The sequence below is a fragment of the Castor canadensis genome, chromosome 7 (assembly GCF_047511655.1).
Source record: "Castor canadensis chromosome 7, mCasCan1.hap1v2, whole genome shotgun sequence".
NCBI lineage: Eukaryota > Metazoa > Chordata > Mammalia > Rodentia > Castoridae > Castor > Castor canadensis.
The window spans coordinates 125007621-125020499 of NC_133392.1; the positions used below are offsets into that span (position 1 = coordinate 125007621).

The 12879-nt window shown below is 35.9% G+C and overlaps 1 protein-coding gene across 7 annotated transcripts in view; it reads left to right on the top strand.

The window, feature by feature from the left end:
* Spata6 (spermatogenesis associated 6) overlaps positions 1 to 12879 on the top strand; it is a 129329-nt gene that overhangs the window by 9905 nt on the left and 106545 nt on the right. For all 7 annotated transcript variants that reach the window (XM_074080192.1, XM_074080189.1, XM_074080190.1 and 4 more), the window contains exons 2-3: positions 9551 to 9688; positions 10730 to 10778. In XM_074080192.1, coding sequence (XP_073936293.1) covers positions 9551 to 9688; positions 10730 to 10778 — 187 coding nt within the window. The remainder of the gene's footprint in view (positions 1 to 9550; positions 9689 to 10729; positions 10779 to 12879) is intronic.

Sequence of the window (12879 nt, forward strand, 5' to 3'; positions counted from 1 at the left end):
GATCTTCATTTTCTTGCAGAAATGTTTTTAGTTTTCAGTATACATGGTTTATGCATATTTTGTTAAATTTATACCTAAAGTAGTTCATGTTTTTGATGCTATCATAAATGACATTTAAAAACTTTAGGTATTGTTACTAGAATGTAAAAATAAAATAGACTTTTGTATATTAATCTTATGTCTTGTGACTTCACTAAAACTTCTTTATTATTTCAAGTGGCATACTTGTAATAGGCCACAATTGAATGAAAATACATTATTTTACTTCTTCCATTTCAATCTGTATGCCTTTTCCTTCCTTCATTTAAAAATATCTTTTTTTTGTCCTTTTGCAGTGGCTAAAACTTAGTACATCGTAGAATAAATCTATTGAGTGGACATCCTTAACTTTTTGCTGGTATTAGGGGGCAGGCATTCAGTCTTTCAACATTAAGTATGTTCGATGTTAGGTATAGGTTTTCTCATATGTATTCAGTTGAGGAAATTTCCTTCAGTTCCTAGTTTCCTGAGAGCTTTTCTCATGAATGGGGCTTATTTTTTATCAAGTCTTTCCTGCAGAAAAAAAATTGAAGCCAATTCCTAAGATTTAATGCCCAAATACACTTTTTAGAGCTGAATTAATTACATCCCCCAAATTAATATATTGCCTTTTCATTTTATGCAGTTAGCAGTATTTCCTAATTTGTCTTATAATTTCTTCTTTGACCCAGAAATGATTTAGGACTTGTTTAATTTCCAAATAATTTAGGTATTTTTCCCAGATACTTTCCAGTACTGATTTCAAGTTTAATTCCATTGTGGTTTGAGAATATATTTGCATGATTTTAGTCTTTTTATGTTAGTTAACACTTGTTTTATGGTTCACAATATCATCTGTCCTGTTGAATGTTCTCATGTGCACTTAGGGAAAAAATTAGTATCCTGTTGCTAGAAGAAATATTGTAAATGTCAGCTAGGTCAAAATTCAGAATGCTGTTATTTACATCTTCTAGATCTTTGATGGTTATTTGAGTGCTTGTTTTATCAATGACTGAGGAGTTATTTAAATTCAGTTATATAATTTATTGTTTCATTTAGTTTGACACTGTATAATTACATGTTTGCACATGTGATTTTGTTATATTTTATCAGTCAAAAATGGTCCACTCTATCCTTGGTAATCTTTCTCTTTTTGAAGTCCACTGTAGATCATATTAAGGTAACCATCCCAGCTTTCTTCCTAGTGATTACACAGTATGTCTTTTTCATCATTTTACTTTTATCTTTTATTTTTTACATTGTGATATAATTCTCATGGCATACACTTTACCACTTAAAAGTGGCAATCCAATAAATTTAGTACAGTCTCAAAGCTGTGTAACAATTGCTATTATCTAATTCCAAAACATTTTCATCACCTCATAAAAATAATCCTGAACTCATTAACAGTCATTCTCATTCTTCCCCTCCCTGCACCTCCTGGACACCAGTAATTTCCACCAGCCAAGTCCTTTGTCTCATGTAAGATAGAACTCACATGTGCACTAACTCTGGATCAAAAGTAGACTGAAAGTTTGCTACATATATGAAGTACAATGGGCTTACTCCATAGGTAGAGCAGTCTAGGTTATATGTATAAGGAGAATAGCAGCAAGCTACCCCAAAAGCAGGGTAGCCCCTGGGGTTGGTTGAAGCTTACGTTTCCTTTCAGGTCTGCCGTCTCTGATGTCATTACATGTAGATTTGGAAGAGTGAGGGCCAGGCTTGTACAGTAGCTCCTCATGCTTCTTCATACATTGCATGTCTCATTAGCATCTTAAATCTCTACCCAGGTGTCTATGTTAGTATGACAAAGATGCAAAGGTCATTCTTGGGTGGGGGGTTTCTTCTTTCACTCATGCTCTAACTTATGGGAAGTCTTGGTTCCCTTCTTGAATGTGAAAGATTTAAAGCACTGTTCAGGAACTGGTGATTGCCACATCTATAGTCCAACAACATGGGTCAGGACAAGTGACTTTGTGGTATTATGGTGACTTTTCTTGTGTCCTATCTATTATTCCTGCTAGTCACATCATCTCATTTTTATGTCTAAAGATTTGACTATTCTTGACATTTCTATAAATGGGATTATACAATTTTACTATTTTGTGTTTCATTTCTATCACTTAGCATACTGGTTTTAAGGTTTAATCATGTTGTGATATTTATCAATACTTTATTCATTTTTAAGGCCAAATAATATCCCACTATGTGAATATGCAACATTTTGCTTATCCATTCATCAATTGATGAACATTTGGGTTGTATCCACTTCTGAATAATGCTGCTATATCTCTGTACATTTCTGTGTTGACATATGCTTTTAGTACTCTTGGGTATGTGCCTAGGGATGAAATTGTTGGATTTTATGTAACTTTAATTGCTTTGAGGAACTTGAACTATTTTCTTCCAGTTTCTTGTTTTTGTTCATCCTTTTAATTATAGCCATCCTACTGGATGGGAAGAGATACCTCACTATAGTTTTGATATATGTTTTCCTAAGGAAAAGTGATGTTGAACATGTTTTCTTGTGCTTATTGGCCATTTGTTTATTTTTATTATAATTTTGTGTCAGCATTGAGGTTTGGACTCAGAGCCTCGTGTTTGCCAGATTTATTTTCTTTGGAGAGATTCTTGCGTATTTTTTCTTCATGTACTTTTGGGCTCTGTTAGTGCATGTGTGTTTATAATTGTCTTCTTGGCATATGTCTTACATATGTTTCTTATTGTTATATAATTATAAACTTTCTTAGTCTCTAGTAACATCGTTTTAAGATCTATTTTGTTTGATATTAGTATAGTTACTGGAGCTCTGTTTTGGTTACAGCTTACATACTATATATTTTTCCATCTTTTTATTATTGTTTTTGAGTCTAAAGTATGTCTTGTGTAGATAGCATACAGTCAGATGATAGTTTTTTTTAAAAGGCATACAAATTTATTAATATGCAAAGGAAGAATTCCAGGACTGTGATTAGTCATTAGTCTTAACACAATTCAGAAACTTGTATACCCCTTTTTCTATTAGAGGAGGAGGAATTTCAGGGAAAACAGTAAATGATTTTTAGCGGGCACTCAGTGGGTTTGGATAACATGGCTGGGAAAAAATTCAATTTGGCTTACAAAACAGATGATTTGTAAATGAATCTCTTTGGGACTGGAATAGAGGATAGTGTGTGACAAAGTTTGTCTAGGTGTGCTGACGCTTTTCTTATTGTGATATAGTTTAGTTAATGAAAAGTGAGAAAGGTAACTTCTTTGGTGAGTGAACTTTGGATGAAATTTGCAGGAAGCTTCTCCCTGCCCTGCAAAGAGCAGAAACAAAGGAAGGTCAGTGGGACTTGAATCTGAGGTAGGTTTGAAGTCCTTTTCATGTCCTTTAAATCAAATGGCTCAGTGTGCACCCCCCACAAACTCCCATACTGTAGTGGTATTGTTCTCTGAGCCCCAATAGTAGTTTCTTCTTTTTTTTTTTCTTTCACTAAATGTATTTCTTTTGAAATCCACACATGTTGTTTTTATCTCTGCTTTGCTCCTTATTGCTGGAAAGTATTTCCTTGGACAGGAATCATTACAATATGTGTGATGTTTTGTGTCTAGCTTTACTCTCTCCCTGTTCATATGAAGAGTCAAAAGAAGTACAACTAAAGCTTGGAGAAAGAACTTGAGATTCCAAAATGGGGTGCATGCAGTATATGGTTGGGTCTTGGTAGCAACCAAAATGGATTATTTTCTGGCCACCGGAGTGATCTGTGGGAACCTGAAACAGGAGGTATATGCTCGGGAAGAATTCACCTGATGTGAATAAATTAAGGTTACAGAATAGTACTGCCATGTATATCCACATTTCTCTGAAAAGGACTGGTCTTGGCTCCACCCCCAGGTAAATGCTGGGTTGAGATTCTTATTTTTGTATTACATTTTGCTTCCTTTAGTTTTGCTTTGTGATTCTTGAACTAAACCTTCCATACTGATGGACCTATTTTCATTTTTGAAGCCATTTCTTTCTTAAAACTGAGGTCTGGCTATGGGCTCTTCTCGAACAAGATGTTCATTTCTTCCAGTTGTTTCTCAGTGAAAACAGTTTATTTACTTTGAATGCTTCTGGTGATTGCTTTTGGGAAGGGACTCAGATCCTGACATTGTCTCTGATATCGTCCTATGTTCATCTCTAGGGTGAAGAAGCTGGATGATAACTTTTAATCCATTCTAACTATCTGTACCTTTTAATTAAAGTGTTTCTAATTTACCTTTAATATAATCAGAGATAAAGTAGATTTACCTCTGTCATTTTGCTATTTGTTTTCTATATGCCTTATGTCTGTTTCCTCATTACTGCCTTCCTTGGTGTTAACTTTTTTCTGTTCTTCTGCTTTAATTTCCTTGTTTATTTTACTGTATTTTCTGAGTTTTTAGTAGTTCTGAGGTATAACATCTTAAATTAACATCTTAATTTGTAATAATCTAGTATGAATTAATACCAACTTAATTTCTATGGTACATAAAATCTTTGCTTCTATTTTTTCTAGTCCCTCTCCCTTTCTTTATATTATTATTGTCATACAAACTATATCTTTGTACAGCAGCACAATTTTATCATTGTTGTCTTATGCAGTTGTCTTTTTAAAAAGGTAGGACAATAAGAGAAAACACATTGTGTTATTTTTATATTTAACTCACATAGTTTACTATGGATTCTCTTGATACAAGTTACTATCTAGCATTCTTTCATTTCAACCTGAAGGGCTATGTTCAATTTTCCTTGTATGGAAGTTCTAATAGTGATGAGTTATTTCAGGTGTTGTTTACCTGAAAACTTCTCCATTTTCCTTCCTTTTTGAAGAAAAAACTTTCTGGATATTAGATTATTGTTTTCCAAGTAGTCATCCCATTTCTTCTGGTTTCTTGCTCAATCTTACTACGGATTCCTGGTACCTGATGAATAACTTTTCTCTTTTTGCTTTCAATATTCTTTCCTCTTGAGAGTTCTTTTTATTCTCTTCTTTTGAAAATTTGATTATCTGTAATTTGGAGTTTCTTGATCTTAATCTTATTTGATATGCTGATTTTTTTCTTTAAATATCATTTTCATCCATTATTTCTTAAAATTTTTTCTGGTCCTTTCCATCTGGGTCTCTGTCTCTCTCTCTCTTGGTGGTATAGGGACTTGAACTCAGGGCTTCATGTTGCTAGGCAGGTACTCTACCACTTGAACCACCTCCCTAACTCCATATGGGACTCTCATTATAATTATTTTATTGTACTTGATGATATCTCACAGGTCTTTGAGACTTTTCATTTTGGTTTTCATTCTTTCTGCTTTTTTTCTCAGACTTGATAAGCATAATTGACACTTTTTGGGGGTTCTTTTATTGTTTTTTCCTGATGGTTCATATCTACTTGAGCTTCTCTTGTGAATTTTTAAGTTTGGTATTTAACTCTAGAATTCAACTCTAGGATTTCTATTTCGCTCTTTTTGAAAATATAATTTCTATTTCTTTATTAGTATTCTCTATTTGAGGGGACAATGTTGATATACTTTCCTTTATTTCTTTAGGCAAGAATTCCTGCATTCTTTTGTTGATATGTACAGTATATTTAAAGGCTTTGTTATTAGACCCAACTTCTAGGCTTCCTTGAGAATAGCTTCTGTTGGCTACTTTTTATTTTTGCTGTGTATGAATCAAACTTCCTACTTCTTTGCATGTTCTAATTTTTGTTGAACATTGGGTATTTTAAATAATGTAGAATTCTGCAAATCATTCTTCCCCATACCCTAGGTTTAGTATATGTTACTGGTATTGTTACTAGCTTTTTGTTTGTCTAGTCACTTTCCTGAACTGATTGTGTGAATGTGTTCTTGTCATTTATGGCCACCAGTCTCTGCTCAGTTAAGGTCTGCTAAAAATTGTGCCACAAACCATCTGACTGGAGCCCTTCTGCTTTGCTCAGATAGGAATTGTGGGCAGGCGAGGAGATGCTCCTCCAGTTATTCCAGGCCCTTGATGGGGTTTTGTAAACAATGTCAGTGGATGACAGCAGGCAGGTTTCATAGATCCTGAACCTTTTGGGTTGGGGCCCCAGCAATTTCAGCTGTCTTGTTCCTTTGTGTTGGGACTTGAGACAGGAAGCACGTCAACTCGTTCATGCCTCAAGTGGGGACCCATGGTGGGAAGTGCTGCATTCCCTAGTTTGCCTATGTCAGTTTCACTTTAGCTGATGATGCTGCCATCAATCCTGCCATGGGTTTGATTGGCTTGAGGCCACCCTGACGATGATCCCCAATGTCATGGGAGGTACTTGTCAGCTCTCCTGCTGCTTTCACGGGCAGACTCTGGCTGCTCTGCCACTGCTCTCAACTCTACCAGCTGCTGGCTTTTCTTCATATTACCAGCTCAGTTGCCCTCCTAATAAAAATCAAAAAGTAAGAAAGGAAAACCACTCAAGAGTGCTTCTTTATTGGATCTGTTGCTGCAGCACAGGAAGTGTCTCCTGCCTGTTCTATAAAGTTGAACAACCTGCTTGTATAGCCAGAAAAAAGGGTCTGACAAGGGTGTCTGCAACAATCATGACAGTTCCCTCATGCCTCAGCCCGAAGGGTTGTGTTGGTAATAATCATGACACAGTTTCATGTCACCAGTCATGACCGTTCTTATGAGTGAGGTATTATGCTTGCATCAGCACACAAGTCTTCTGCTGTGCTACCAGGGGAAGCAAGTGCTCCCCCTGTGATCAGAGTGGAAGTGGATGCAGGGTATTCTAGAGCTCACTGAGGCTTGTGGTGGCAAAAGTCCAATGCAAACTGCTTGCTGGGGCAGCAGGAGTCATGCTTTGAGTGCTGGCATATAGGCAGCCCTGCCTGGCTGTAGTTCTTCACTCAAGGCAGCCAGGGGTGGGAGGAAAGGGAAGGAAGGAAGGGTCTAGCAGCTGTCAGTCAGGGAGTTAAGTCTTCTAGGTCACCAATATCTCAGCACATTTAAAGGAAAGGCAGACATTCAAAAGAGTGCTTACAATAAAGAGTTAACGTTGACATTAACAATGCTTTAGCAGTATTTAACAATGTTCCAATAAGGCTCAACTCCTACCACAGTGGCTCAGGGAGAACTGGGTCCCTATCATCTATGTCAATTGGCCATGCATTTCCTTAAATATCTTGAGCCAGTAAGTCTTAGCTTAAGCCAAGGATCTTCATGTGTGTGTTGGGGCATGTTTTCTATGCCCTGGGAGGTAGTTTACAACTCACCCTTAGCCTGTGATTTTAATTTTCCCAGAGCTTCAAGATCAGCTGAAACTTTCTCAGCTGACTTCTGGCTATAAGGGCAGTATTAGTTTCTGTTTGCCCCAGCCAGTTTTCTTTAATCTCCCTTTTCGTGTTTTCTTTTCAGAAGTGTTTTAAGTATTCTTTTAAAGAATGGCAGAATTTGTTGCAGTGTAGATAAGAAAAAAAATCTATGGCTTTTTTCATATGTTATAAATTGGGAAAAGACTTATCAGATCCAGTGAGGACAAGCAGAGAAGCACTGTCCAACAGAAGAGTCAAGGATATGATTTAAAAATTTTCTAGATCTATATAAAAAGGAAGTGATAAAATCTTAAATGATGTATTTTATTTAAATCAATATATTAATTTTTTCCTGTTAACATAATTCAAAGTTTGTGAGATATTTATATATGTTTAGTACAAGTCTTCAAAACCAAGTATGTATTTTACACTTAAGCCCATCTGAATTTGGACTAGCCACATCTCTAGGCATAAGTGGATAGCGCTACCATGTTGAACAGTACAGATTTAGAGGGCTCTGAAAATTTTGGTTTTAGTGAGGTATAGTAGGAATGAACTGATAGATTTGCTGAGAGCCTTATTTTAATGACCAATTGTGCATATTACTAGGGCAAAAGTGGAAAACAGAGTAAGAGAGAAATAGAATCAAAATTGCTGGCACACAAAATAACTGCTGTGGACAAAGGGGCATGAAGTCTTAGGCATTTATTCAATGTGGTAGTCTGTATTAGGAGACAGATGATATGGTTTTTAATCTACCAATAATAGTGTTGATGAATAGTATTGATGAACACTCTGTCAGGCACTGCTTGAAGCACTTCAAATGTATTAGTTAATAGTATGACTCATTTATTTACTTTGTGACCTTAAGTTAGTAGATCACCTCAACTTTCTTGGGGCTCTGTTGCTTTTATATATAAAATGTCTGTAGCTGTACTTGACAATCTCCAAGCTTCATAGTCCTGAAAGTACATTTCTCTGGATAAAATGATGAGGAAAATAAACTGCATGTGGATAATAGTCTCACTTTAAGAGAACTGAAAAATGCTATTAAAATTTGTAACATGTTTACTAGTGTACAATAAGCTAATAGTAAATGTTTGAATTAGATACACTTGAGGAATGATACCTAGGGAGTCACGAGAGATTTGTGTAGGAGGTGACAGTTGACATGTGCCTTACAAGTAAATGAGGAGCAGATGGAATGGAATCCTAAGGAGTTAATACTCCTTACCTTATATTATGCTATATTATATTACAAAGGTAATGGAAGACTCTGGGACAAGAAAGAAATTTGTATTCAGAGAACATTGAAAAAGAATTTTCTGGTCATTTTTATGTTTTTTGAGACAGGGTCTCAATATGTAGTCCATGCTGGCCTCTACTTTACTGTGTATGCTTTATTGCATAGCCCAGACCAAACTTGAACTCACAATCCTTCTGCCTCAGCCTTGTGTGTGTTGGGATTACAGGCATGTAATACTCAGATCTACAAATATATTGTTATGGGTTGGGTATTGTGTAATGTTACTGTACCATACTCAAATCTTGGGGAACTTTTAATATCCTATTAAGAATATGGTTGATCAGTGACAATGGAAAATGGCAGGGACTGGAGAGACTGCTATTCATTATTTAGAAATGCCACATTTTCTGCCGTTGCTTTCTATCAAATCATAATTAGGATAGTTAGGTGCTATTTAATATTAGAAAACACTTTACTGGGCTAGAAACTCTCATTTCTCTAGCTTTGAGGCTTTGTCACACTGCTTTTGATCTTTCGTAGATCTCTCAAGATCTATGAACTGTTGTTTAGGGTGATGGTCACCAGATTTCTGCTTTTCATCAGTATTTTTTGTCCTTAAATATAATGTTTTATTTATGCTGAGTGTTAATCCTTTGTGATTAAATGATGCTGAATAACTTTAGGTCAACATTTAGCAAAAAGTGGGAGCCTAAGGCTGACTTTAAAGTTATTAGCATCTGTCCCAAGAGCTAGTACAGAATTTCAAATGTGGCACAAATAATCAAATGGAAAATTGTAGATTTCTCAGATTGATGGAATTTATAAAAACATTTTATTTAAACACTATTTATTCTGTAAACACTAGAATCTCTCTCCCTTTTTTTGTAAGTATTTCTATTAGGTTACCAGACCATTCTTTTTATATAGTATTTGATAAAGTCATTTTAGTAGGACAGTTCAGAAACTTATAAAGCAGTTATAGTCATTTATCTAATTTCTTTCAGGTAACTTGTCCAGGAGTGGTGCTGAAAGACAAGGAGGACATCTATCTTAGCATCTGTGTGTTTGGCCAATACAAAAAGACACAATGTGTCCCAGCCACTTTTCCATTGATCTTCAATGCCAGAATGGTGTTTGAAAAGGTGAGTTCAAATATATGATCAAGTATTAACAAATTAAGTGACTCCAATTTTTGATAAAAGTTTATAACACAAGTTATTGCTGATTTTGTACTTTGGTTTAATCCAAGAATAAACTTGTAACTTGAATCTGTAAGTTTGAAAATAAATATACATTATATTTTATATTGAACCAGCTGCCTTTTTTCCCTCTGTGGATAAGTTTGTTTCTAAAATTGTCTTAGTGGGCTTTACATAAAACATAGCACCTTGAATTATGATTAATAATTTTCATAAGACAGAGAAAAGTCATTAACAGGAAAGCATATGTCACATTTTACTTATGACTGTCTTGTGTTTCTTATTTCCCTAAGTCTCTTTTCCTTGTTTTCCCTAAACTGCTCTTTTTGGTAATTATTACCAAATCCTATTTCTTTTTTCCTTTCCCCTTCCTTCCTTCCTTAATGGGCTTCTTTCCTTTTCTCCACAAATAATTACCTAGCACCCGCTGTGTTCCATACCTGTTCTGCACTAAAGACACATGATAAACAAGGCAAAATCCTCCCCTCTTGGAGCTAAATGAATACATAAAGAGAATAAAGGAAGAGTAAGTGGATTACGAAGGTTATCTATTTTAAAGGGTGATCAGAGAAGGCAATAGCATTTAAACTGAGCCTGAATGAGACCATCAGTTATTTGAAGATCTAGAGGGAAAGCATTTGAAGTAGAGGGACAGCAAATATAAAGTCTTCTTGTTAAGAATATGCTTGCTGAGTTAGAGGAACATCAAGGAGGGCAATAAGATCATGCTAGCAAATAGGGGGAAAGAGTTCTAGCGGATGAAGTTAGAAGGGTAACAGAAGCAGCTATAAAATTTGTGAAAATTTTCATAGTTATTATTGGAAGCAGAGAAGAATTAACAGTTCTTGCTGTGTCAAAAGTTTGTTAGTTGGGAAAGGAATGATATTGTGGGAATGAGAGGGGAAAGAACAAAGATTGTCTTATATAGATCTTCCTTTTGCTTCTTCCCTCCATCCTGTTTCTCCCTGTATTGCCCCACTACAGGTGTTCCCTGAAGCAGTAGACCCTGGAGATGTGGTTGCACAGCTTGAGTGTAAGTTTGTAACTTTTTAATTCTAGATTCTAGAACATACTAGAATTTATCATCCATATGTTATTTAATCCTAAATTGAATAAAAGTTTAAAAGGGTCTAATAGAATTTCAAAATTCTTGAACTGATACTTTTTTATACCTTTAGAATTTCAGAGTATATTGGAAATAATTAAAAATGTATATGCTGCAGAGATGCAGAAAAATGCCCATCTTTGTTTTGGTCCATAAAAAACAAGAGTTACTTAATTTTTTTAAAGTGGTATTGGGGGTTGAACTCAGGGCCTCATGCTTTCTAGGCAGGATCTCTACCACTTGAGCCACTCAGTCAGCCCTTTTGGCACTGGTTATTTTTGAGATAGGGTCATGCTTTATGCCCATGCTGGCTTAGGCTGTGAGCCTCCCTATTTGTGCTTCCCTGTGTAGCTGGGATGACAGGTGCATATCACCTTGCCCACCTTGGTTTGAATGGGGTCATGGAGAACCTTTTGTCTGGGCTGACCTTAGAGTCCTGATCTCTGTCTCCCACATAGGATTACAAGCTTGAGCCACCTCTCCTGGCCCATTTAAAATTTTTATTGGGCAAGATGGTATGGAGTGTTCTGATATATAAGGATAGAGATTCATGTTAGGTGAGACTTTGCCTTGCAAAAGAAAACTGTCTTTAACCTCAGTCAAGAGAATGAATAATACACTGATTAAGTGATAGCTTAAAATATATGCCTTTGAATTTTGTGTTAGTGTCATTGTTTATAAATTATTTGAAAGAGACAAATTTTCAAGGTTTTGGATAACAGTAAATTCTTCAAAGTACTAGGAATCAAATACAAAAAGTTATGACTACTTGGGAGAGCAACAATGTAAAAGTATACGCTTGGGAAAAAGTTATTCAAGCTTTGGGTATGAAATGAAAAGCTGTTATTTATTCTTATAAGAAGAAAGGACTACAATATTACTAGATTGGGCTAATAAATAATTGTAGCTCAATAGGCCAACAGTATTGGTTATCATCGTTGTCATCATCATCATCAACTGTCCCCTTCACACACTTCCCTCCCACCATTGAGAGTCTAGCAATGTAGAAATACAGAACCTGGCACCATGATAGAATTTGAGCATATAGGGAGAAATAGGCTAGATGATTGTGCGTCTTCTTGGGTCTTATAGTTTAGTAATGCTTCTCCAGAGAACACTTAGTGGCAAGTATTTTATCTTTTTTCTTTTGATGGTACTGGGATTTCAACTCAGGGTTTCGTGCTTGTGAGGCAAGCGCTCCTACCACTTGAGCCATGCCTCCAGCCCTTTTGCCCTGGTTATTCTGGACATAGGGCCTTGTTGCGTATACCAGCCTGGACCACTATCCTCCTATCCCAGCTTTCTACAGTAGCTGGAATGCCCTGCGTGCACCACAACACCCAGCTTTTTTCTATAGAGATGGAGTCAGTCTTGTGGAATTTTTGCCTGGGCTGGCTTGGAAGCATGATCCTCCTGATTTCAGCTTCCTGGATCTCAGAGCCTGGCAAGCGCCATATCTTATTATTTTATAGCTCTCCTATACCTGTTATTATATTTTCCTCTTTGACAAACTAGCCAGGTGGCAATTTGGTGTCAGTGGGTATATGTATTTTAATGTTTTCTGAGTATCTTTTTATTGTCTGGGAAACTGTAGCTTAGGAAAAAAAATGAAGATAATTCTCTCATTTTGAAATTCTTCTATTAAAAGAAATATAAGGCTTTGCTTCCCATTTGATTTGAAATTTTAGGACTATAAGAAGAATATTTAGTGGTTATTATTTGAAAGCCTTTTTTCTTGATTTCCCAGTTTTTTTCTTGGGTCCCTGTCCAACAAGTGTAGCCTGCTTTTTGATATCCTCGTTAAATTCACCTTCCTCTGCTATGTCTTTAAATATTGACATTTACTGATTCACTTCTATGATGTCTTTTTACCACACTTCTATTCTTTTCTTATATGATACCCCCCAAATCTTAACTTCGTGTATTACCTGTCTTCTAATGACTGACTTCTGCATCAGTCTTTATCCCTAACCTGTATTGGAAGCTTTGGTTTCTTTCACCTTTTACTTTTTTCTCCCTCTTTTTCCAT